Here is a 22,259-nt window from a genome sequence, read left to right on the forward strand (position 1 = left end):
AAGAGAACTCAAACTTGAATTAGATAATACAAACGACAACACAATATCTGTATGTCATTTATATCTAACCATCTATTGTTTGTCTCTTCCAAAAAGCCTTAACCTACGACACATTTGTACAGTAGAATATACAGGTTACACCCGCTTGAATTTGCTGTTTAAGTGAATAGGAAATAATTCTTTACTGTGTGTCCAAAATATCACATAAACTGTAACTAGGGTAAATTCTGATATTTCTGTTGTTCAACTGAAACTAAATATTAGCTAAGATTATAATTAAATAGTTATATATTTTTATTTGCTAAACTTGACAAACTTAAATTTTTTAAAAAGTCTGATGTTTTTTCTAAAAACAAATTTAATAATTATTGTATAACATTAAACATTTTTAAAATACTATGATCTGTTGAGGAATGTGTACAGCGTTTACTATAATTAGAACTTTATGAATTTCATATGACCAAAATGTTTGGCTGGTGTATGTTATATTTGCTACCACAAAATTACTAGTTTCCATAACTGTAACAGTTGAATTTTATTATCTATATAAGCAATTTCCAATTCATTACATAGACATGTACTTACAATTATATAGGAACTAGCATAGATCAACCAATATAGTAAATTATTGTAAAATACTTACACTTTTTTAATTTAATTAATTTTTTATTGTTAGTTACATTGTATCCCAGCTATATCTCGCTCCCTTATTCCCTCCCAATCCCACCCTCCCTCCCTCATCTCCTCCCTGCCTCTTTCGAAGTCCACTGATTGGGGAGGACCTCCCTCCCTTTCATCTGACCCTGTTTTATCAGGTATCTTCAGGACTGGCTGCAAAGTCCTCCTCTGTGGCCTAGCAGGACTGTTCCTCTCTTGGGGGGTGGGGAGGTCAAAGAGCCTGCCATTGAGTTCCTGTCAGAAATAGTCCCTGTTCCCCTTACTATGGGAAACCATTTGGTTACTGAGCTACCACAGGCTTCATCCGAGCAAAGGTTCTAGGTTATATCCATACATGGTCCTTGGTGGAGTGTCAGTCTCAGAAAAGACCCCTGTGCCCAGATATATTTGGTCCTTGTGGAGCTCCTATCCTTTCCACATCATACTAACTCCCCTTCTCCCAAAGGTTTGGTTGTGAGTGTTAGTATCTGTTTTGAAACACTGCTAGGTAGAGTCTTTCAGGTGCCTTCTGTGGTAGACTCCTGTCATACGTTCAATGCACATCCCATTTGTCTTTATAAGTGAGGATTGATCATCTTACCCCGTATTTGCTTTCTTGTTTATCTTCTTTAGGTGTATTTAGATTTCATTATGTTTATCATATCTTGTAGGTCTATATAAGAAGGTATATAGTATGTTAGTCTTTCTCCTTCTGGGATACTTGACTCAGAAGGATCTTTTCTAGATCCCACCATTTGCCTGCAAATTTCATGATTTCCTCCTTTTTGATTGCTGAGCAGTATTCCATTGTGTAAAAATACCACAATTTCTGTATCCATTCCTCTGTTGAGGGACATCTGGGTTGTTTCCAGGTTCTGGCTATTACAAATAAAGCTGATACAAACATGGTTGAGCAAATGTCCTTGTTGTGTACTTGAGCAAATTTTGGGTACATACCTAGGAGTGGTATAGCTGGGTCTTGAGGAAGCACTATTCCTTATATAAATTTTATTATTTATATAAGCAATTTCTAATTCATTTTACATAGACATGTATTTACAAATATTTAGGAGCTAGCATATATCAACCAATTATCTAAATTATTGTAAAATACTTACACTTTTTATTGATTTTGGAATAACAGACAATGCTGAAGCAAAATTAAGAAGTTTACAATAAAACCAGATAAATTTTTATAAATCCATCTTTACTGAAATAATTTCATATGTAGTTATGAAATGTATATTTTATATTAATATTATACACATTACATATATTGATCCTCTTCAGATAAGTTCCTTTCTGATATATAATTTATGAGAAACAATCTGATTATCATTTGTTATTATATGATTTGAAAAGTAAAATTATAAGGGTGAAATACTGTCTTCCCATTAGCTAGATTTTCATGAAGACCCCCAGTGGGGGACGGAAGCCACTGTGTCACCTATGAAAGGCCCAGATACACACATAAACACACAGTAACTTTTAATGGGAAAGTCAAATATTATTATAAAAATGTACCTTGTTGCTCTAACTAAAACTAAAGGAGATCAAGGGGATACATATTGGAAAGGAAGAAGACAAAGTATCACTATTTGCAGATGATAAGATAGTATGGAGAGGGTACCCCTTCAGCCATATGACTGGATACAAAATTATCTCAAAAAAATTCGGCAGCACTTCTATATACAAATGATGAATGAGATGAGTAAGAAACCAGGGAAAGAACAGCCATCATAATAGGCACAAATAATATAAAATATCATAGTGTAACGCTAGCCAAGAAAGTGAAAAACTTTTATGACAAACAAGTCTTTTCCTCAAGTCTTTGAAGAAATAAATTGAAAAAAAAATATCACAAGATGAAAAGCTCTCCTATGCTCATGGATCAGTAGGATTAACATAGTAAAAATGGCCATCTTAACAAAGGAATATTATATATTCAGTGCAATTTTCATAAAAATTCCAACAAGCCTTTACAGACCTTGAAAGAACAATTATCAATTTAATTGGGAAAACCAAAAAGACAGGATATCTAAGACAATCTCTACAATAAAAAGAACTTAAGTGGTATCACCATACCTGATTTCAAGTTGTACTACAGAGCAAAAATAATAAAAAAATACATGCTATTGGCATATAAACATATAGATTGATCATTGGAATTGAATCAAAGACCCAGAAATAAATCCATACATCTAAGGACACTTGATTTTTGACAAAGTAGCCAAAACCATACAAAGGAAAAAGAAAGCATCTTCAACAAATAATGCTATTCTAACTGGATAGCATATGTAGAAAGTGAAATAGATATATACCTATCATCCTGCACAAAACTCAGGTCCAAGTGGTCAAAGATCTCAACATAAAACCATATACAGTACACCTTGATTGAAGAGAAAGTGGGAAATAGTCTTCAATGCATTAGCACAGGCGACAACTTCCAGAACAGAACACCAGTCCTTGCAGGCTTTAAGATCAACAAGTGAGACTTCATGAAACCTGAAATCTTCTATGAGGCAAAAGACACTATGAAAACGACCAAACAACAGACTACAGAATGGGAAAGTATTGTGGCCAACGACATATCTGACAAAGGTCTGATATCCAAAATATATAAATTACTTAAGAAACTAGACACCAACAAATCATATAATCCAATTTAAAAATGAGGTAGATCTAAACAGAATAATCTCAACAGAGGAATCTCTAAGGGCCAAGAATCACTTAAAGAAATGTTCAATATTCTTAGCCACCAGGAAATACAAATCAAAATAACTCTGAGATTCTATCTTACACTTGTCGGAATGGCTAAGATAAAAACCTAAGTGACAGCACATGCTGGTGAGGATGTGGAGCAAGAAAAACACTTCTCCATTGCTGGTGCGAGTACAAACTTATACAGACACTTTGAAAATCAATACGGCAATTTCTCAAAAAATTGGGAATCAATATACTTTAAGACACAGCTTCCTTCTCTGAGAAGAAAGAGAGAAAGAAAAGGAAGAAGGAACAGAGGAGAGAGAGAGACAGACTGGGAGTAGAGGAGAGAGAAGAACGTCCTGCCAGAATTTAAAGGAAATAAATACATTAATTAATTTTAAAAAGGAAAAAGACCCAGCTATTCCACTCAGGACATATACCCAATGGATGTTCCAACCTATCACAAGGACACTTGCTTGACTATGTTCACAGCAACTTTATTATTTATTATTTATGTTTGTGGCGGCCATCCTTGAAGGTTAAAGTAGGACATGGGATCCCCTGGGGCTGGATATTGAGTAGGTTGTGAGGTTCCCAATGTAGGTGTTGGGAAGCAAACTCAAATGCTGACCCATCTCTCCGGCTCCTAAAATAGAAATGGATGAATAATAGAGAAGGTGTTAGTCCTCAAAAGTATAAAGAAATTTCCTGTAAAACAGTAAAAATAATCGAAGATTATATTATCAATTATGATGTATGAGCATAAAATTAATACAAACAAATTATCCTAAATCTCACAGATAATATTCAGGTAGAAATGCCTCTGAATATTTTACATTCTAAAGTTTTACTAATTCTCATGAAGTTACAGGGTGACAAGTTACGAATAGGAAAGCCAATCATTTGTGCTTTTCCTATGTTTGTTAAAGCCTAACTCTGGAGAGACATGCACAGGTAGGACTGTGAACTAATTAGGTTATCAGAATGAAATCCTCACGGATGAGATCAGCTCCATTATGAGATGAGGTTCAGCATAGATGACTTATCATTGAGTTCCTGTATAAAGTTACATACAAGGTTGTCAACAGGCAAGAAGGAAGTCCTGACTAAACACTGGATCTTCTGGTTTATTAATCTTGAACTTTACTACCCCAGACTGTGAAATAAGTATTTATTGTTTCAGTGACCCTGTCTATGGTATTTTTATTATAGCAGCTCAAACTTGAAATGAGTTTTTTCCTACATCGAGTATGAGCACAAAATGAAACACCTGTAGCCTTTCCACTCTACAGGTGAATTGCTCTACACTCTCTGCATGAATAGTTGAGTCTCTAGCCAAATAAGGTTTGGACTCCATATACTTTAATTGAAAATTTAGAAACCAGGCAAATTTTTATATAAGCAATATCCAGCTTACTTTTTATCTTAATTTTCAAGGTGACATTGTATATAAATACATCTGAAAAGCTTCTTTAAACATTGGAAGTAGGATATATGTTAGCATAAATGGAATAACAACTTTAAAATATGACAAATACTAAAATATGGTAAACACAAATGTATCTGTATTGTGGATATATTGAAGTGTATATATTTTAGTTACTGATATTTTTTAATATGACAGAATCAAAAACTAAGTTGCATGTTGGGTATTTTGTAGCACTTTCCACTGTTTGATGAAAAGTGTAAGATTCAAAATCAAATCTGATAACATTTTCTGATTCCCTTGACTAGTGTGATAATAACATTTTTGAAATACATGACATTTCAGCTGAAAAATTATTGAGTATAAATATTTAGGCAACTATTTTGTAACACTTTAAAACAAGTCTTATTTAGATTAGTGAGAGACTTTGTTTTTGTTTTGTTTTGTTTTTAACAAAGTATCATTTTGAATTGTATTCCAGGCTAAATTTCATCTTGGTATATAGCCCAGGATTACTTTAAACACATTTTTAAAATTACATTAATTTTTTTATTTACTTATTGTATGTATTTGTACATTTGAGAGTATGTGTGTGTGCCATGACACACATGTGGTGATCCAAAGACAACTTTCTGTACTTGATTCTCTCTTTCCACCATGTAGGTCCAAGGGATTTATTCTCTCTGGCCTGTGATTTTGAATTTCTGCTCTAATTAATACAGTGGTGGACAATGAACACAAAGGCTTTGTGCATACTAAGCAGAGGGAGCAGAGACTGAGGGAATGGCAAACGAACGACAGGTCCAACTTCAAACCAACCCCACGTGAGAGAGCCAACCCCTGACACGATTAATGAGTACTCTGCTATGCTTACAGAAGGAGCCTAGCAAAACTGTCTTTGGAGAGGCTTCATCCATCAGCTGTTGGAAACAAATGCAGAGACCCACAGCCAAACAATAGGCTGAGCTCTGGGAGGAAGGATTGAAGGAATCAGAGGAGTCAAGAACATCATAAGAAGAGATAGAGTAAACTAACCTGGGACCGTGGGGGCTAAACCACCAACCAAAGAGCATGCATGGGCTGGAACTAGGCTCCCTAAACATATGTAGCAGATGTGAAGCTTGGTCATCATGTGGGTCCCCTAACGATAGGAGTAGGTACTATCTCTGACTCTGTTGCCTGCCACTATATCCCTTTCTTCTTGCTGGGATGCATTTGTGTGGCATCAGTAAGAAAGGATGCAGTTAGTTCTTCTGCGACTTGATATGCCAGGGTGGGTTGGTACCCATGGTGGGTCTCCCCTTCTCTAAGAAGAAGGGGATGAAGGAGAGGAAAAGAGGGGCATAGGGTGGGACTTGAAGGAGTGGAAGGATGGGCTCTTGTAGAAAATATAGTAGACTCCCAAAAGCTTCTCTCCTGGGGCTAGTTTCCAAATAACTATGACTCAAAGGACTCAAAGACTAATTTATTTTATAAGCCTTAGCACCAGAGCTGGGCAGATGTCCACCGTCTAAGCTAGTTTGCTATTTTCCAGCTACAGATCCCATGGCACTTGCTGTCATCATTCCTACCCAGATTGCTTCTTTTCTATTATTCTGTTCAAATGGACACACGTTCACCATCAGTCTTCTTCCTTCCTTCCATCCCTCTCCCTGGCCTCTAGGTCCTTCTTTCTAGCTCAGTGTAGGAACCTCAATTCCACCTACCTCTATTCTCCCAGTCCAAGCGGTCAGCAGCTTTATTAGCCAATCAGGGATAATTGGAGAACATTCCTCGCATCACATGAAAGCAGGAGATGGTTTAACACACATAACAGTTCCTTCAGCAGGACAGTAACCAGATCTCATGGCACTGAAATCAGCGTTTGAAAACAGTGCTCAAGCCACTCCTCCAACAGGGGACGACTATCAAGCTGTAGCGATTAAAAAGTAAGTAAATTAAAAAAAAAAAGAAAGAAAAATGAAAGTGATTAAAAAGTAAATGAAAGAAAGAAGGGAAAGAAGGAAAGAAAGAAAAACCTGGACTATATGCCCAGTTTCAGAATAGCAAGTTTTAATACTTTCAAGAACAGTTACATATTTCATCCACATCATATACAATTGCATTATTAATGTATAACTTACTGAAACTCAACTATGTTCTTAAATAAAAATTACATTTTTATAATTATGTGAAACCTTTGTTTCAAGCAGTAGCTCATTTAAAATGACCAACTGCTTTACCTGTATGTGCCTGTATGCATTCATATATGTGCATGTATGCATTCATATATGTGTATAGGGATCAGAGGGCAAGTTTTGGTGTTGTTTTTTAAGGCTGCTTTCTCTTTTTGTTCAAGACAGGGTCTCTGATTGACCTAGAAACTTCTCTAAGTAGTTTGACTGGCTATAAATGGGATTGCAATTTTATGTGAGTTCTGAAATCAGGTCTTCACTCCTACCAAGACTTTACAAAGTGAAACAATCAGTTCACTAACAGTTGAACTAACAGTTGATGGTTACTACATTATAAGAAGAAAAGATGTTTTTATATACTTCTAGAGTGGTGAATATTGATACTTAATAAAATTTAACATGAATGAGTCACTAATTTGTAGAAATAAAGATATTGGAAAAGTGTAGCTTTAATGTAAGTAGAGGCAGATACCTTGATGAAACTAGTAAAAGAACAACAGAAAGCTAATGTGTTCTATAAGGAAATTTTGTGTGAGGGGTGTTATAAATGCATGTGAAAAGTAACTGTTCTTTAGACTCTAAGGCATTACAACAGTCACTTTTCAACACAGGACAAATAGTAATAAGAAAGGCTGTAGACAGCACTATCTTCATTATCATCTCATGTTTTTCAATAGTGAGGAATAGGGACAGAAATTTTTTACAGAAGAAATTAAAGATAATGGAGATTAACAATTTTGGAATGCTGCTGCCCAGGGTCCTCTGTGCTTCATTTTCCTTGTGTGCCCACACACCTGTTCCTGGGCCTGTGCCTTTTCCTGGGACCCACCCTGATTGATCTGCAACCACAGAGACCATCACAGATTATGGAGAAGCAGGTGAGAGTCCTCCCCATCTACTGGTCTGCCACAGCCAATGACCAGCAGTGGCAAGGTTTGCCAAGGGTCCTCTGCTCTGCACTTTCCAGGTGCACTGCACACCCCAGACGACTGAGGCCATCTGGGACCATGAGCTCTACCTACAACCCCACAGACCTACTACCATCAGAGACCACCAGGCTTGCTAATTCCAGAGTCAACCAAATGGCTAGAGGTCAGCGCAAGAACACCAGCAACAAAACCCAGGGCCATATGACACCACCAAACCCTATCCCTAGCACAGTAAAACCTGAGGATACCATTACACTGGAAGCACAAGAAAGCAATCTTAAATCTGAGGTTATGAAAATGATAGAGACTTTAAAAGAAAATAAATTCCTCAAGGAAATTCAGGAAAATGCAATCAAACAGGTGAAGGAATTGAATAAATTCCTTAAAGAAATACAGGAAAATACAACCAAATGGGAGAACGAAATGAATAAAAATGCCCAAGAGCTAACAGTGGAAACAGAAACAATAAAGAAAGCACAACCTGAGGCAAGTCGGAATTGGAAAACCCAGGAAAGAGAACAGGAAACACAGACAAAAGCATCACCAACAGAATACAGGAGATGGAAGAGAGAATCTCAGGTGTAGAAGATATGATTGAAGAAATCAATACATCAGTCAAAGAAAATGTTAAATCTAAAATGTTCCTAACACAAAACATCCAAGAAATCTTGGACAATATGAAAAGATCAAAGATCAAACCTAAGAATAATAGGAATAGTAGAAGGAGAAGACACTGACCTCCAAAGTCCAGAAAATCACAGAAGAAAACTTTCCCGACCTAAATAAAGAGATGTCTGTACACAAAAAAGAAGCCTACAGAACACCAAGTGGGTTGGACTAGAAAAGAAAATCCCCCTGCACATAATAATCAAAACACTTAATGCACAAAGAAAGAATATTAAAAGCTGGAAGAAAAAAGATCAAGTCACATATAAAGGCAAACATATCAGAATTATACCTGACTTCTCATCAAAAACTCTCAAAGTAAGAAGGGCTTGGGCAGATGTCATACAAACAGTAAGAAACCACAGATGTCAGCCTAGACTACTGTACCCAGCAAAACTTTTAATTACCATAGATGGAGAAAACAAGATATTCCATAACAGAAACAAATTTAAACAATATACTATCCACAAACCCAGCCCTACAGAAGATGCTAAAAGAAAACTCCAACCCCGGGAGGATAATCACACCCAGGAAAACAGGAAATAAATACTCCCACAACAGCAAAACCGAAAGAGAGGAGGCACCCCTACTCCTCTCTCTCTCTTTCTCTCCCTCTCTCCCTCTCTCTTTCTCTCACTTTTTCTCTCTCTTCCTCTCTTTTTCTCCCACAAGCAACACCAAAATAACAGGAATTAACAGCCACTGGTCATTATTATCTCTACATCAATGACCTCAACTTCTCCTCACACCCAAAGACACAGGCTACAAGAATGGATACATCAACAGGACCCATTGTTCTGTTTCATACAATAAACACCCCTCTGCAATAATAATAGACCTCAGAATAAAGGGCTGGAGAAAGGTTTTCCAAGTAAATGGACGCAAGTAGCAAGCTGGGGAAGCTATTCTAATATCTACTGAAACAAACTTGCAATCAAAATTAATCAAAAGAAATGGGGACAGGCACTTCATGCTCATCAAAGGAAAAATCAGCCAAGATGACATCTTACTTCTGAACATATATACCCCATATTCAAGCGCACCCGTGTTTGTAAAAGAAACATTATTAAAGCTTAAATTACACATCGAACGTTACACATTAATAGTAGGAGACTTCAACACATCTCTTTCACCACTGGACAAATCATTGAGACTGAAAGTAAAGATAAAAATAACATAACTAACCGACATTAGGAGTCAATTGGACCTAACAAATATTTACAGCACATTTCATCAAAACACACACACAAAAAATACCTTCTCAGCACCTCATGTAATTTTCTCCAAAACTGACCACATACTCACAAAGCAAGCCAAAACAAATACAAGATAACTGAAATAACACCTTGTATTCCATCAGATCACCATGGACTAAAGCTAGATTTCAAGGAACAACAGAATACTTACAGATCATGGAAACTGAACACCTCTCTACTTAATGACCATTGGGTCAGGGAAGAAAAAAATAGATTAAAGCCTTTCTAGAAGTAAATGAAAATGAAGGCACAACATACTCAAACTTATAAGACACAATGAAACAGTGCTAAGAGGAAAGTTCATAGCACCAAGTGCCTTCATAATAAAAGTAGAGAGAGTTTATACTAGCAAACTAACAGCTCACCTGAAAGCTCTAGAACAAAAAGAAAGAAAAAGTACCCAAGAGGAGATGACTATGGAAAATAATCAGACTCAAGGCTGAAATCAATAACATAGAAACAAAGAGAATAATACAAAGAATCAACAAAACCAAGAGCTGGATCTTTGAGAAAAAATAAAAAAAAGATAGACAAACCCTTAGCCAAACTAACTAAAAGACACAGAGAGAGAATATTGAAATTAACAAAATAAAAAATAAAAAGGGGAATATAACAACAGACAATAAAGAAATAAGAAGAATCATTAAATCTTACTTCAAAAAACTGTACCCCACAAAATTGGAAAACCTAAATGAAATGGATGATTTTTCTTGACAGATGCCACTTACCAAAGTTAAATCAAGATCAGGTTAAAAATTTAAATATACCTATAAACCCTAAGGAAATAGAAGCGGCCACCAAAAACATCCCCCCCCCCAAAAAAAAAAAAAAGATCCCTAGGCCGGGAGGTTTTAGCACAGAATTCTACCAGACTTTCAAAGAAGAATTAATACCAATTTTCCTCAAGTTATTCCACAAAATAGAAACAGAAGGAACATTGCCAAACTTATTCTATGAGGCCACAGTCACCCTGATATCTAAATGACACAAAGACCCAACAAAGAAAGTGAATTTCAGACCAATCTCCCTTATGATCTTTGATGAAAAAAAAAACTCCATAAAATATTTGGGAGGAGAGGGAGAGGGAGCTACATGGAGGATACAAAGTGAATAAACTGTAATTAATAAAATTAAAAAAAAAATGGTAAAATTCTTAAAAAAAAGTCAGTAGCCCTAGTTTATACAAGTGACAAAAGGGCTGAGAAACAAAAATAGGGAAGCAACCTCTTTTCTCAATAGCCACAAATAATATAAAATATCTTGGTGTAACTCTAATCAAGCAAGTGAAAGGCATGTATGACAAGAACTTTAAGTCTTTGATGGAAGAAATTGAGGAAGATTTTAGAAGATGGAAAGATCTCCCATGCTTGTGGGTTGGTAGGATAAACATAGTAAAAATAGCCATACTACAAACAGCCATATACAGATTCAGTGCAATTCCCCCCCCAAAAAAAAAAATTCCAACATAATTTTTCCAGACATGGAAAGAGCAACCATTACCTTCATATGTAAAAGTAAAAGACTCAAGATAGCCAAAACAATTCAGTACAATAGAAGAACTTCTGGTGGTATCAACATCTCTGATTTCAAGTTATACTACATAGCAATATTAATAAAAGCTGTATGGTATTGGCATAGAAACAGACAGGTTGATCAATGGAACTGAACTAAAGACCCAGAAATGAACACGCACTCCTACGGGCTCTTGATTTTCAACAAAGCCAAAGCAATACAATGGAAAAAAGACAGCATCTTCAACAAATGGAACTGGACTAACTGGATGTCTGCATGTAGAAAAATGCAAATTGACCCAATTTATCATCTTGCACAAAACACAAATTCAAGTGGATCAAAGACCTTGCCATAAAATCAGAGACTCTGAATCTATTAGATAGCAAAGTAGAAAAAAAAAATCTGAAACTCATTGACATAAGAGACCTCTTGAACGGAACACCAACAGCTCAGGCTTTAAGATCAATAATCAATAAATGGGACCTCATGAAACTGATAATCTTTTGTAAGTCAAAGGATACTATCAACAGAACAAAATGGCAGTCTACAGACTAGGAAAAAATCTTCACCAACCTTACATCAGAGAGAGGGCTAATAGGCAAAATAAATAAAGAACTCAAAAAATGAAACACCAGCAAATAAAATAATCCAATCAAAAAATGGTGTACATAGCTAAACCCAGAATTCACAGTAGAAGAGTCTGGAATGGCTGAGACATGCTTAAAGAAATGCTCAATGTCCTCAGTCATCAGAAAATTGCAAATCAGAATGCCTCTAAGATTCCATCTTACTGCACACAGAATGGCTAAGATCGAAATCTCAAGTATGCTGGTATGATTGTGGAGAAAGAAGAACACTCTTCCATTGGTTGTGGAAATGCAAACTTGTACAACATCTCTGGAAATCAATCTGGCACTTTCTCAGAAAATTAGAACTAGTGCTACCTCAAGATCCACCTATACCACCCATGGGCACATATTTGAAAGATGTTCAACCATGCAACAAAGACATTTATTCAGCCATGTTCATAGCAACTTTATTTGTAATAGTCAGAATCTGGAAACAACCCAGATGCCTCTCAATTGAGGATTGATGCAGAAAATTGTGGTACATTTACACAATTGACTACTACTCAGCAAGTAAAAACAAAGAAATGAAATTTGCAGGCAAATGGATGGAACTAGAAAAGATCATCCTGAGTGAGGTAACTCAGACCCAGAAAGACACACCTGGTATCTACTCACTTATGAGTGTGTATTAGACAGATAGTACAGGATAACCACGCTACAGTCTACAGATTCAGGGAAGCTAAGTGCTATGAAGAGTCCAAGGGAATATGCTAGAATGTTACTCAAAGAGGAAGTAGAATAGACAGCAGAAGTGGATGAAAAGAGGAAACTGGGCAGGAGTGGGATTGGGAGGGAAACAAGGGTGGTGATCAGATGTGGGGAGAATTGGGGTGGGAGCTGAGAGGGCTGGGAACAAGAAGGAAAACTGGGGAGGAGGGGTGTCATCTCTTTCTTTGACAAACTGTAGGCCCAGGACAGGGTAGGCTCCTAGAAGGATACGGGTGGGCTGTGGCTCTAGCTGTGAATTCCTAAAAGTAGAGGGGGGCATGGAGACTGAAGTGAGCACCTCCTAGTTAGGCAGGACCAGTGGAGGGAGGTGAACAATAACTCACCCATCAAAACTTTGATCCAAAAAATTACTCTGCCTAAAAGAAGAACAGGAAAAAGAGAGCAGAGATTGAGAAAATGACCAATCAATGATTGGCCCAACCTGAGAGCCACAATACATGGCCAGCCTCTGACACTATTGATGACGCTCTGCTCTGCCTGCCCTGGGTGCCCTGCCTATTCTGCCTCCTCTACCTGCTCTGCTGTGCTCTGCTGTGCTCTGCTATGCCTGACTTGACTGATGTCTGGGAGGCTAACCCAGCAGCAGATGAAGACAAATGCTTGGACTTGCAGCCAAGCATGGGACAAAGCTCCAGGGGTCTTGTGGAAGTGTTGGGGGAAAGATGGAAGTAACTAGATGTGAAAGGAACCCCTTAAGAAGATGAACAGAGACAACTAACCCATACCCACAAGGCTTACAGAGGCTGAGACATCAGCTAAGGAGCATGCATGGTCTGGACTTAGGCCCCCTGCACATACATGGTTTTTGGGCAGCTTGGTCTTCATGTGGGTCACCTGGAGCGTGGAGGGGGGCTGTTTCTCACATAGACTCTGTTGCCTGCTTTTGTGTCACATCCACCTGGCAGGGCTGCCTTTCCTGGCTTCAGTGGATGAGGATATGCTCAGTCCTGATGTGACTTGATGTGCTGGGAAAGGCTGATATAGGGGGCAGGGAGGAGAGCTCCAATTTCCAGGGGTAAGGGAGAGGAGAAGAGGGAGGAAGGGGGGAGGAAAGACTGAGAGGAGAGTAGGGAGAAGGCACCCTTGGTATGTAAAGTAAATAAACTTAAAAAAAATTCAGAATGAAAAAATGTACATTGAAAACACAAACATGCTATACCTAAGAATATCTTCTATTTGCTCTTTTTATTCTATCCTTTCTCGAATGTTAAGGGTGCTGATATGGATTAATTTACTTTTATTTTTGTTCTAAAGGGAATAATAAAGAGTATTTAACTTAGATGCCTGTTTTTCATTATTGTTGGAAATTAGCTCATAAGAGGTTTCATGAACTCCCCCACTTTAGATTTCAATCCAATACTCCTACTTTAATGAAAAATTTTCAGTTTTACATTATAAATTTTCATTGTCATTTTATGATTTATAATGAAAGTCAAATCTAATTTCCATTCTGTTTTCTATTTTCTTCTCATTGCCTGTGAACTATTAAAACATTGACTTAATACAGTGTATAATAGTTTAAAGAGAGCTAATTCTATTTCTATAAAAATATTAAAACTTGACACTCTGCAGTTCATTTTCTTTTGCTGAATGATAATAAACTTTGCCATGTTTTAGCATATCATTAATTGGAATTTTATGCCAATTTATAGCAAAGCAGTTGTTTTTTCTAACATGTTTTCACTCAGAACAGTAACCATTCCCATTTGGTCCTTTCTGCCCACATGCTATATGCATATTAAGTGATAGAAACATGTTGGAATTATCACTGATGTTTTATATTTACAAATTTCCTGGATATTTTGCACAGAAATATCACATTTAATTTTTCACAAATACTGTAAGAATATGGAATTCCATTCTACAAAGACAATGAATTCAGGGATAATAAAGTTCCTAGTGCTACATAATTACCTAAAGAGATTCTGAGTTCTCCTACTGGACCAACCTCCTTCATTATGATTGTTATTTCTCGCCAGTACTGTCTTTATGATGACACAATGAGTAATCAAGAACAGTCTTGAACTTTATACTATCATAATTACTTGTATAGCACTGCTAAAACAGCAATGTAACTGCTTCTTAAAATGAGGTTTGTTTTTCATAGTATTTACTCACATATCTAAAGTCATTTATAATAATTACATTGCTTACAAGTAATAGTCAATCAAAAGCATATAATACAAATCAAAATACACTTTCCCTAACATACTCTTCATATGACTTAATGTTGGAGAACATTGATTTCCAATCCTTTCATCATTGTTAATGAATTTAGGAAGAGGACTTTAAAACCAGTCTTTCAATATTAGAATGTATAGCTGTGTTAACTAGGTTATTAATGGAGATGTCCCAGTGGTTTGGCATGCAGGGAAATTGGAAAGAAACAAAAAACAAAGTATATATGATACAGGACATGATAGAGATGTTGCAAATGAACTGTAAAAGAACATGAATTTAGAGGGACGACACTGAACTGCAGTGAAGATAAAGAAATGAATTAGAGTACCAATAGACAAAATGACTCCATAGCCACCGGCTTCTGGTTCAATGCTGGACACAAATCTACATAAGAGTCAAAGGTATAGTCAAAGATTTGTCAGTTAGTGGACCTAGGCTGAAATGAGGAAACTAAGAACAAACAAACAAACAAAAACAACATAAACAAAAAGTGGTAAGCTTGTTTGAGGACATGCTGAGTTTTAAGTGAAAATGATAATAGAAAACTGAGATCAAAAAACTGGATTTATGAGTGAAGAAACAGATCTGAACAACTAATCAGAATGGAAGTACATGATAAAATCTTAAGTGGGAAGAACCTCTTTCTTAGTAAAGTGGGAAATGAGAGAAAAAGTTAGAATGTGAACATCCACAAAACCTGTTATGTGCTGTTGTCCACCTAAAGTCACTGGGAAAGATGTTAGGGCACAGTTTAAGGAATAGCCAGGTCTCGATGACACATGACAAGTAAGGACAGGGATTCTTCCAAGGGTATAGGGGTATAAAATGATTATGTCTTTTCTTCCCTAGTCTGCAAGCCTTCACACACTTCTGGGATAGCTTTGACCTCTGTACTTCATGCACCCCAAAATCAAGATGACTGGAGGAGCTTAGGCCAACCCACGATCCTTGATTATCTTTGCTATTTTTTTAAGTTTATGTTGTCAGATCTTTATTTCAACAGTAACTCCAAATAAAATTAACTTTAAAGATCAAGCATTTCTTTTCATCAATGATAGAAACCTTACAGATCAGAATTAGTTTTATCTTAAATTATTTTACATTTATCTTCTCATACAAGTAGTTGTTATGTTATAGAGATCAATGTGTGTTTAAGGAATAAAAAAAAATGAAAAATGAGCAAATGACCAAAAATGGGAAAAGGTACACAAATGAATCAAGTAAACAGAGGAAAAAACAAAAAAAGCTATTTCACTGGCAATGATTCGACTACAGTTTTTTCTTTTCTCTTTCTTTCTCTCTCTGTCTGTCTCTCTCTGTGTTTGTGTGTACTTGTGTGTTGTGCTGTGCTCTTCCATGCAAGCGCATGTGGATACAAATCATTTGTATCCCAATGTCTTTTTTACTTGTTTCTGCACCTTATTTTCAGAGACAGGCTCTTTCACCGAACATAGAGCTCATCTTTTGGTTGACTATTGAGCTCCGCAAATTTGCTTCTCTCAGTTCCCAAGTGCTGTGGTTATGTCTGGCGTTTACGTGAGTGCTGAGCATCCAATATCAAGTCTTCTTGTTTGTCAGTAAACATCTTTTCCACTGAAGTCCTCTTATGATTATTCTTTATTTAACATGTAAGAAAGATTTTTTTTTTGCCAAATATGTGTTGTCAAGGCATACCATGCTACCCAAAGTAATCAGTTATGTAAATAACTTTGGCCCATGTGATTATATTTCTGAAGAAATGAGTATCATTTCAGTACCATAAGTGTTACTGAACAGCCGGCAGTTTTGCTCAAAGTATGATGTTACTAATATTATGGACAGGGATTTAGTGTAAGGACCTCTACTGTGTGCCAACTCTAGAACAGGGTACATGGTTTTCTCTTCGAGCTTGTGGAATCTGCAAGTATACATTGCTGACAACCTCCCAAGCCTTAAATTTGCAGACAGAAAATTTAAATAAGAAGGTCTGATCTGAATATGCATGCCCCCTGTAGTAATGGTATGCATTCGAATATTTTTTATTATTATTTGAAAGTTTTACAGGCTTAGCTGATGCAGATAAGGATGGGAGCACACACATTGGTGTGGTAGAACAATTGATGTAGCTTCCTAAACTATAGAAACCATTTTTAAGGCTGTAGTCTAAGATATCTGGTTCAATGCTGTTTATAAAGAATATAATTTAACTCATTGTTTTGTGGACAATTATAATCACCCTTATACACCATTCTGTGACTGGCCGGTTCACTTTTAAATAACTGTCATTGTTCTCTAGAAGGACATAGGTACTATTTGCTTTTTCAGTCTCCATATCTGCCATGTGACATATTATTGAATTGCTATTGGCCTTTCCCAAGGACAATTATACTTCCTTCTTGGCTCCTCTGCTTTCTATATTCACAGGTAATTATGGAATTATTGTTTTTCTAAATTTTATATGAGATAGAAGGAATATGATGGAAAGCACACACCTCAAGAAACAGGAAATGTGAGGAAAATCTTCATTAATATCCTAAAGGGAGAGATGATAGCCAGTATTTTAATTTATTCTGGATAGGTTAACAACTTCTCTGAGAAGACAGCTAACAAGTTCACATATTAGTAGATATGAGATGTGTATCCCTTGGCTTTAAAGGCAATATAGCCAATAAATTAGAATTGGAATGACAAACCCCTGATAATACAGTCAAGTACCTCTCTGTAGGTTTTCAGCTGAGTCCATACCAGGTGTTAATATACCAGACTTATTTGGGAAGCATGACAAAATGTCTACAAAAATATTTTAGGAGACACAAGATACAAGAACTTTGAGAAGGTAAGTTCCTACAGCTCACAAACTACATAAAGGCAGAGCAAACTCAGTGACCACTTTCTAAGAATTTTCTTCAGGATAAAGCCTATGGTTGACTCTGGCATGCATTGTTCTGACGCCAGTGACCTGTAACCTTGGCTGTTTAAACATGCTCCAGCCTTTACCCTTTACACAGCATCTGTACTTCTACAGATGCCTGCACGCATATTCATTGCTCCATTGCACAGCAGGTCTGAAATGTCTTTTCTTATCTTCCTAATCAATTTCTGTATAATTTTTAATATTTTTTGAGAATCATTTACTCTGTGACATTTTCTCCAAAGACTTTGGGGGGAAAATCAGTTGCTTATTCCACTCTCCTGTAAAGTATCTTTCATATATAACTACCTGAATTCTTACAGTGTTGTGATAATTAATATTTATCTCACAGAACTATGCATCCTGAATTCCATTATTGAAATGAGATGGTATCTTATTTGCTATTTCTTTCTAGATGCTCAAATACTTTTTCATTCATTGTTCACTCGTGAATGTTCATTATTCAGGTTAATAAAGGTTTGTAAATAATTTCACTTTTTATTATTTTTCTGTTCATAAATTTATTAGTTCCTATTTGAATATTTATTTATTTTTCCTTAAGATTGTTATTTGAAAGCAAAGATTTCTCAGCTCATTCCATTTTCTCAGCCTTTCTAGTTTGATTTCTTTTGAAATTTTGTGTATTAATCTCTTTTTAATGAATTTGTTCCAATAGCTAATCTTATGAATGATTTTAATGACACCTCTCTTAATATGTATATATTTTTATCTTTTTGTTTATTTGATTAATTTTTACCTTAATATATGATTGCAAACCCGCCTTCGTATACTTCCACACATGAACGTATATCCACCTTTCTCTCCTTTCCAAGGTTCTTTAGAGAAAAGCCTCTTTGTCCATCATGTAGCAGCCTCCACCTACTTTTCCATCTCCTTGATAACAGTCCTCTCAATGCTGGCTCATCTAGCAAGGCCTTCACAGTTTAGAAATCTTTCCTCATATAGTTCTTTTGTAGATGTGTTTCAGTTTTTCAACAGCTTCAAGATGACAAAGAAGCATTTTTAAAGTTTTGCTGTCGTCTTTCTTGATTTCTAATTTTACATCTTGTTAGATACAATGAACATATAAAATAATTGTGCGTGTGTGTGTGTGTGTGTGTGAGCGTGTACTCATGCAGCTCATGTCAATCGTGTCATTCAGATGGCAAAGAAGAATATCAGGCACCTTCCTCTACTGCTCACCACTTTCATCCCATGAGACGGTCTCTTGTGAACTTGGAATTCTAGGATTTTCTTTTTCAGCTTGGTTTGGAGGGCAGCAAGTCCCAACAATTCACACAACATCAAGGATTTCGTGAAAATTAAATGAAATACTATAGCTGAAAACAGTTTGCAAATTTTAACTGACTGCGATGTACAAAGTAGCTTTTTAGTATCTCCTTAAGACCCCCCTACCTCCCAACCCCGCCACACAGGGCAGATTGTCAGAAAAGGCTCTCCGAGTCTCAATTCAAGTTGCTGAGTATATGTCCCACAGGCTTTAAACCGAAGCAATAACAGGAAACTTCTAGTCTTCAGCCCCTCCTCCACCCTCATGGTTTCATATACAAATTATTACTGTCCAATACAAGCTTGGCAAGCTATTTTTTTTTCAACATTTTCCATCTGTTTACTAAATGTGACCTCTTGTGTTCTGCTTCTTGCTTTACTGACTGACCATGAAATACATCTTGTCAGTTCTCCCTTCCTTTTTGCCTAGGCAGCTGTCATGTACCTGGAACAGTGCTCTCCCTTGCTTTGCTGCTTTTGTCATTACTGTGCTGCTCTTCCCCTCTCCTGGCTGCCTTGCTCCCAGGGAAATGCCTTCCTTGCACCCTTCCCCCTTTTTCTTCTGCCAAAGTCACCTGCAAGAGCTGGTAGCTGCTGCCTCCCCTGTCCATAGCCTCACATTGCCTCTGTTCAGCTCGTTTTTTTTTTTTTTTTTTTTTTTTTTTTTCTTTTTCAGCCTTTTCTGTAGTTCCTTGGCCCTGTTTTCCAGCCTGGCATACCAACAACCTCCTCCTTGCTCCTGCAGTTCTCTGGGCTTCAGGTTCCCCAACCCCCTCTAATCTGCTGCTAGCATCTTCCTCCTGTCTTCCTCAGCTGTTCGCTCCCCCTGCTGGGGGTGGTGGGTCTCCTCTTTCCTCAGCTCTGGCCCTTGCCCCACAGCTGCCTGCTGCCCAGTGTCTCCACCTCTTTTCTCAGAAGTGTTAAGGACCAAGTCTTTGGAGTCCCGGTGTTTTCTTGTGGCCACCACTCATTTGAAGAGGCCAGTTTCATGCAGATTCTGGTTCTGACTGGTCTAACCAAGATCTGTGCCTATTCCCTGAGCCTATAAGGCAGAATACAATGATCCTAGGAGATGCCAGGGCACACCATTAGGGAACCCTAACAAAGTTTTTGATGGCAGGTATTTGCCATCTGTATCTTACAAACTTAATCAGCCATGATAACTGACCCACGCCACTGCCACCAAGCAACACACCCGAACCTGGTTGCTGTTCCGATTTCCAGCGGTAGGGATCTTTCTGAACCTCTCTAAGATGCTGAATACTCTTCAAGAGCAGGCCTAGGCTGCCGCTCCTCAGCTTCCACCCAAGTCCACAGCCCAAACTCCACCCAAGCCGTGGTTGGGGAGGGGCGCGCGTGCTGTTAGATGTGAGGGCAGGGGACTAGAGAGATGTAAGGGTGGATTCCCGCTGTAGGTATCAGACTTCTGGATGGGGGCAGGTAATAAGGAAAAACAGTTCGTCACCATCACCCACAAGAGCCCTTTACGAGGGCCGGGTACCTAATCCAATGCGCCATACACCTCTAAGAGCCATCCTTTATGAGCCTTCTCCTTTAAGAAGCGCGCCTGCGTGTGTTTCCAGCCGAGTGTGCTGTGTGCCGGTGTGTTAGCGTGCTTGCGTGTGTGTGTGTGTGTGTGTGTGTGTGTGTGTGTGTGTGTGTGTGTGTGTAGGACCTAGCGCGCGCGCCTGTGGTTGGATGTGTGCGCGCGCGGGGCCCCCAGGAGCCTCGCAGACCCCGGGAAGGAGGAGTTATGTAGATTACGGATGAACATTCTGGAGGGGAGCGGAGAGGAGGGAAGGAGCAGCAGAGGCAGTGGGCTGGGAGCGGCTGAGGCCCTTCCCGCAGAAACTGGGGGCACCGGCCGCGGCGTAGGAGGTGGAGAAGGCGGAGGACGCACGGGCTGGAGGCGGCGGCTGCGACTCGGCGGCGCTGGGAATCGGAACCGCGGGTGAACTTGGGCGCCACATTCCGGGCGACGGCCGGGTGAGGATGGTGAACACTTGCCGCCGCTGACCCTGCTTTTCCTCCGCTCCTCCCAGGCAGCTGAGCCTGGCGCTGATCTCCTCCCCTGTACGGGTTGGTGAACCTGCAAGCTCCCTAGCTCCCTACCCACCCCTGGACTTTTTTTTTTTTTTTCCTTTTTTCTTCTTTTTTTCTTTTGAAAGGAAACGAGGGAGTGGGCATTGGGAAAGGGAGAAAACGCAGGGGAGCTCGTCTGTTCGTTGAGGCACAGTTCACTATGATCTTACTCACATTCAGCACTGGAAAAAGGTTGGATTTCGTGCATCGTTCGGGGGTGTTTTTCTTGCAATCCTTGCTTTGGATTTTATGTGCTACGGTCTGCGGAACGGAGCAGTATTTCAATGTGGAGGTAAGAGTACAGGGCTTCCTTCCTCTCCCTTCTGCTGGCTGCTCCCTGGAACCTTTCCTTCACTCCTCGGATCTCTGTAGCTCAGAGCACATTGTTTCCCTTGCCAGCCAGCCACTGAAACCCTTGTTGAGTTTGCCAGTGTTGTAGGTGATGGATGCCTGGAGACCAACAATCCGTTATCCCCAGCTGCACAAAGCAAGATGCTGCACGCTCGGAGACACATTGGAGCATGCTGGTGTTGCTTAGCCAGGGAAGAGGCGGTGTTCTAACTGGAGCGAATGTGTAGCTTTGTAAGAAAGCTTGACTTTGTGATGCACACACTGCACGGGAAACAACATTGGTGGTTGGCATCATGTGCCGCCTGGGTGTTGTTCCTGCAATATTTCTCCTTGTGGTCCGTTCCTAACAAAGGGAGGTAAAATCAAAGAAGCCAAGGAAATCGTGGGAATACTTGATACGCTTAGTAACATCACTTTGTGATAAAACACTCAAGCAGACAGTGTCTTCCTATTAGACATAACTTAATACACTGTAACTAGATCTAACAGTACAGAGCGCATGAAATCCATCCCCTCTAAGTGCCTACTCGCTGCCCTCCCAGGGGACTGGAAATCAACGTGGCACCTTCTCCTAGTTCGGAGGTGTGTTTTTAATTTGATTTCACACTGACATGGCAAAACCTAGACACCTTAGACTGCCACTGGTTTTACTGTGATGGCTTTGGGAACAGACAGCAAAAGCAATAGGGAACTTAAGGATAAGGACTTGTCAGACCTTTGCAAAAAGTGCCCTTCCTGTCGTCCACTGAGCACTAAAACCAGGCATGTGCACGAAGTCAAT

General features: G+C 38.4%; 1 protein-coding gene and 1 long non-coding RNA gene across 2 annotated transcripts in view; one reads left to right on the plus strand and one right to left on the minus strand.

Annotated features, from left to right (window-relative positions):
• Nucleotides 1-753: 753 nt before the first annotated feature.
• Nucleotides 754-20,649, minus strand: LOC132654767 (uncharacterized). Its single transcript, XR_009592482.1, has 3 exons — nucleotides 20,247-20,649; nucleotides 6,496-6,701; nucleotides 754-4,009 (listed from the first exon to the last, which is right to left on the minus strand). It is a non-coding gene; the product is annotated as an uncharacterized LOC132654767 (long non-coding RNA).
• Nucleotides 20,614-22,259, plus strand: part of Mmp16 (matrix metallopeptidase 16) — a 255,964-nt gene continuing 254,318 nt past the window's right edge. Inside the window, exon 1 of the mRNA XM_060386026.1 lies at nucleotides 20,614-21,419. Within this exon, the coding sequence (XP_060242009.1) occupies nucleotides 21,288-21,419 (132 nt within the window). The 5' untranslated portion in view covers nucleotides 20,614-21,287. The remainder of the gene's footprint in view (nucleotides 21,420-22,259) is intronic.

The sequence above is a fragment of the Meriones unguiculatus genome, chromosome 6 (assembly GCF_030254825.1).
Source record: "Meriones unguiculatus strain TT.TT164.6M chromosome 6, Bangor_MerUng_6.1, whole genome shotgun sequence".
NCBI lineage: Eukaryota > Metazoa > Chordata > Mammalia > Rodentia > Muridae > Meriones > Meriones unguiculatus.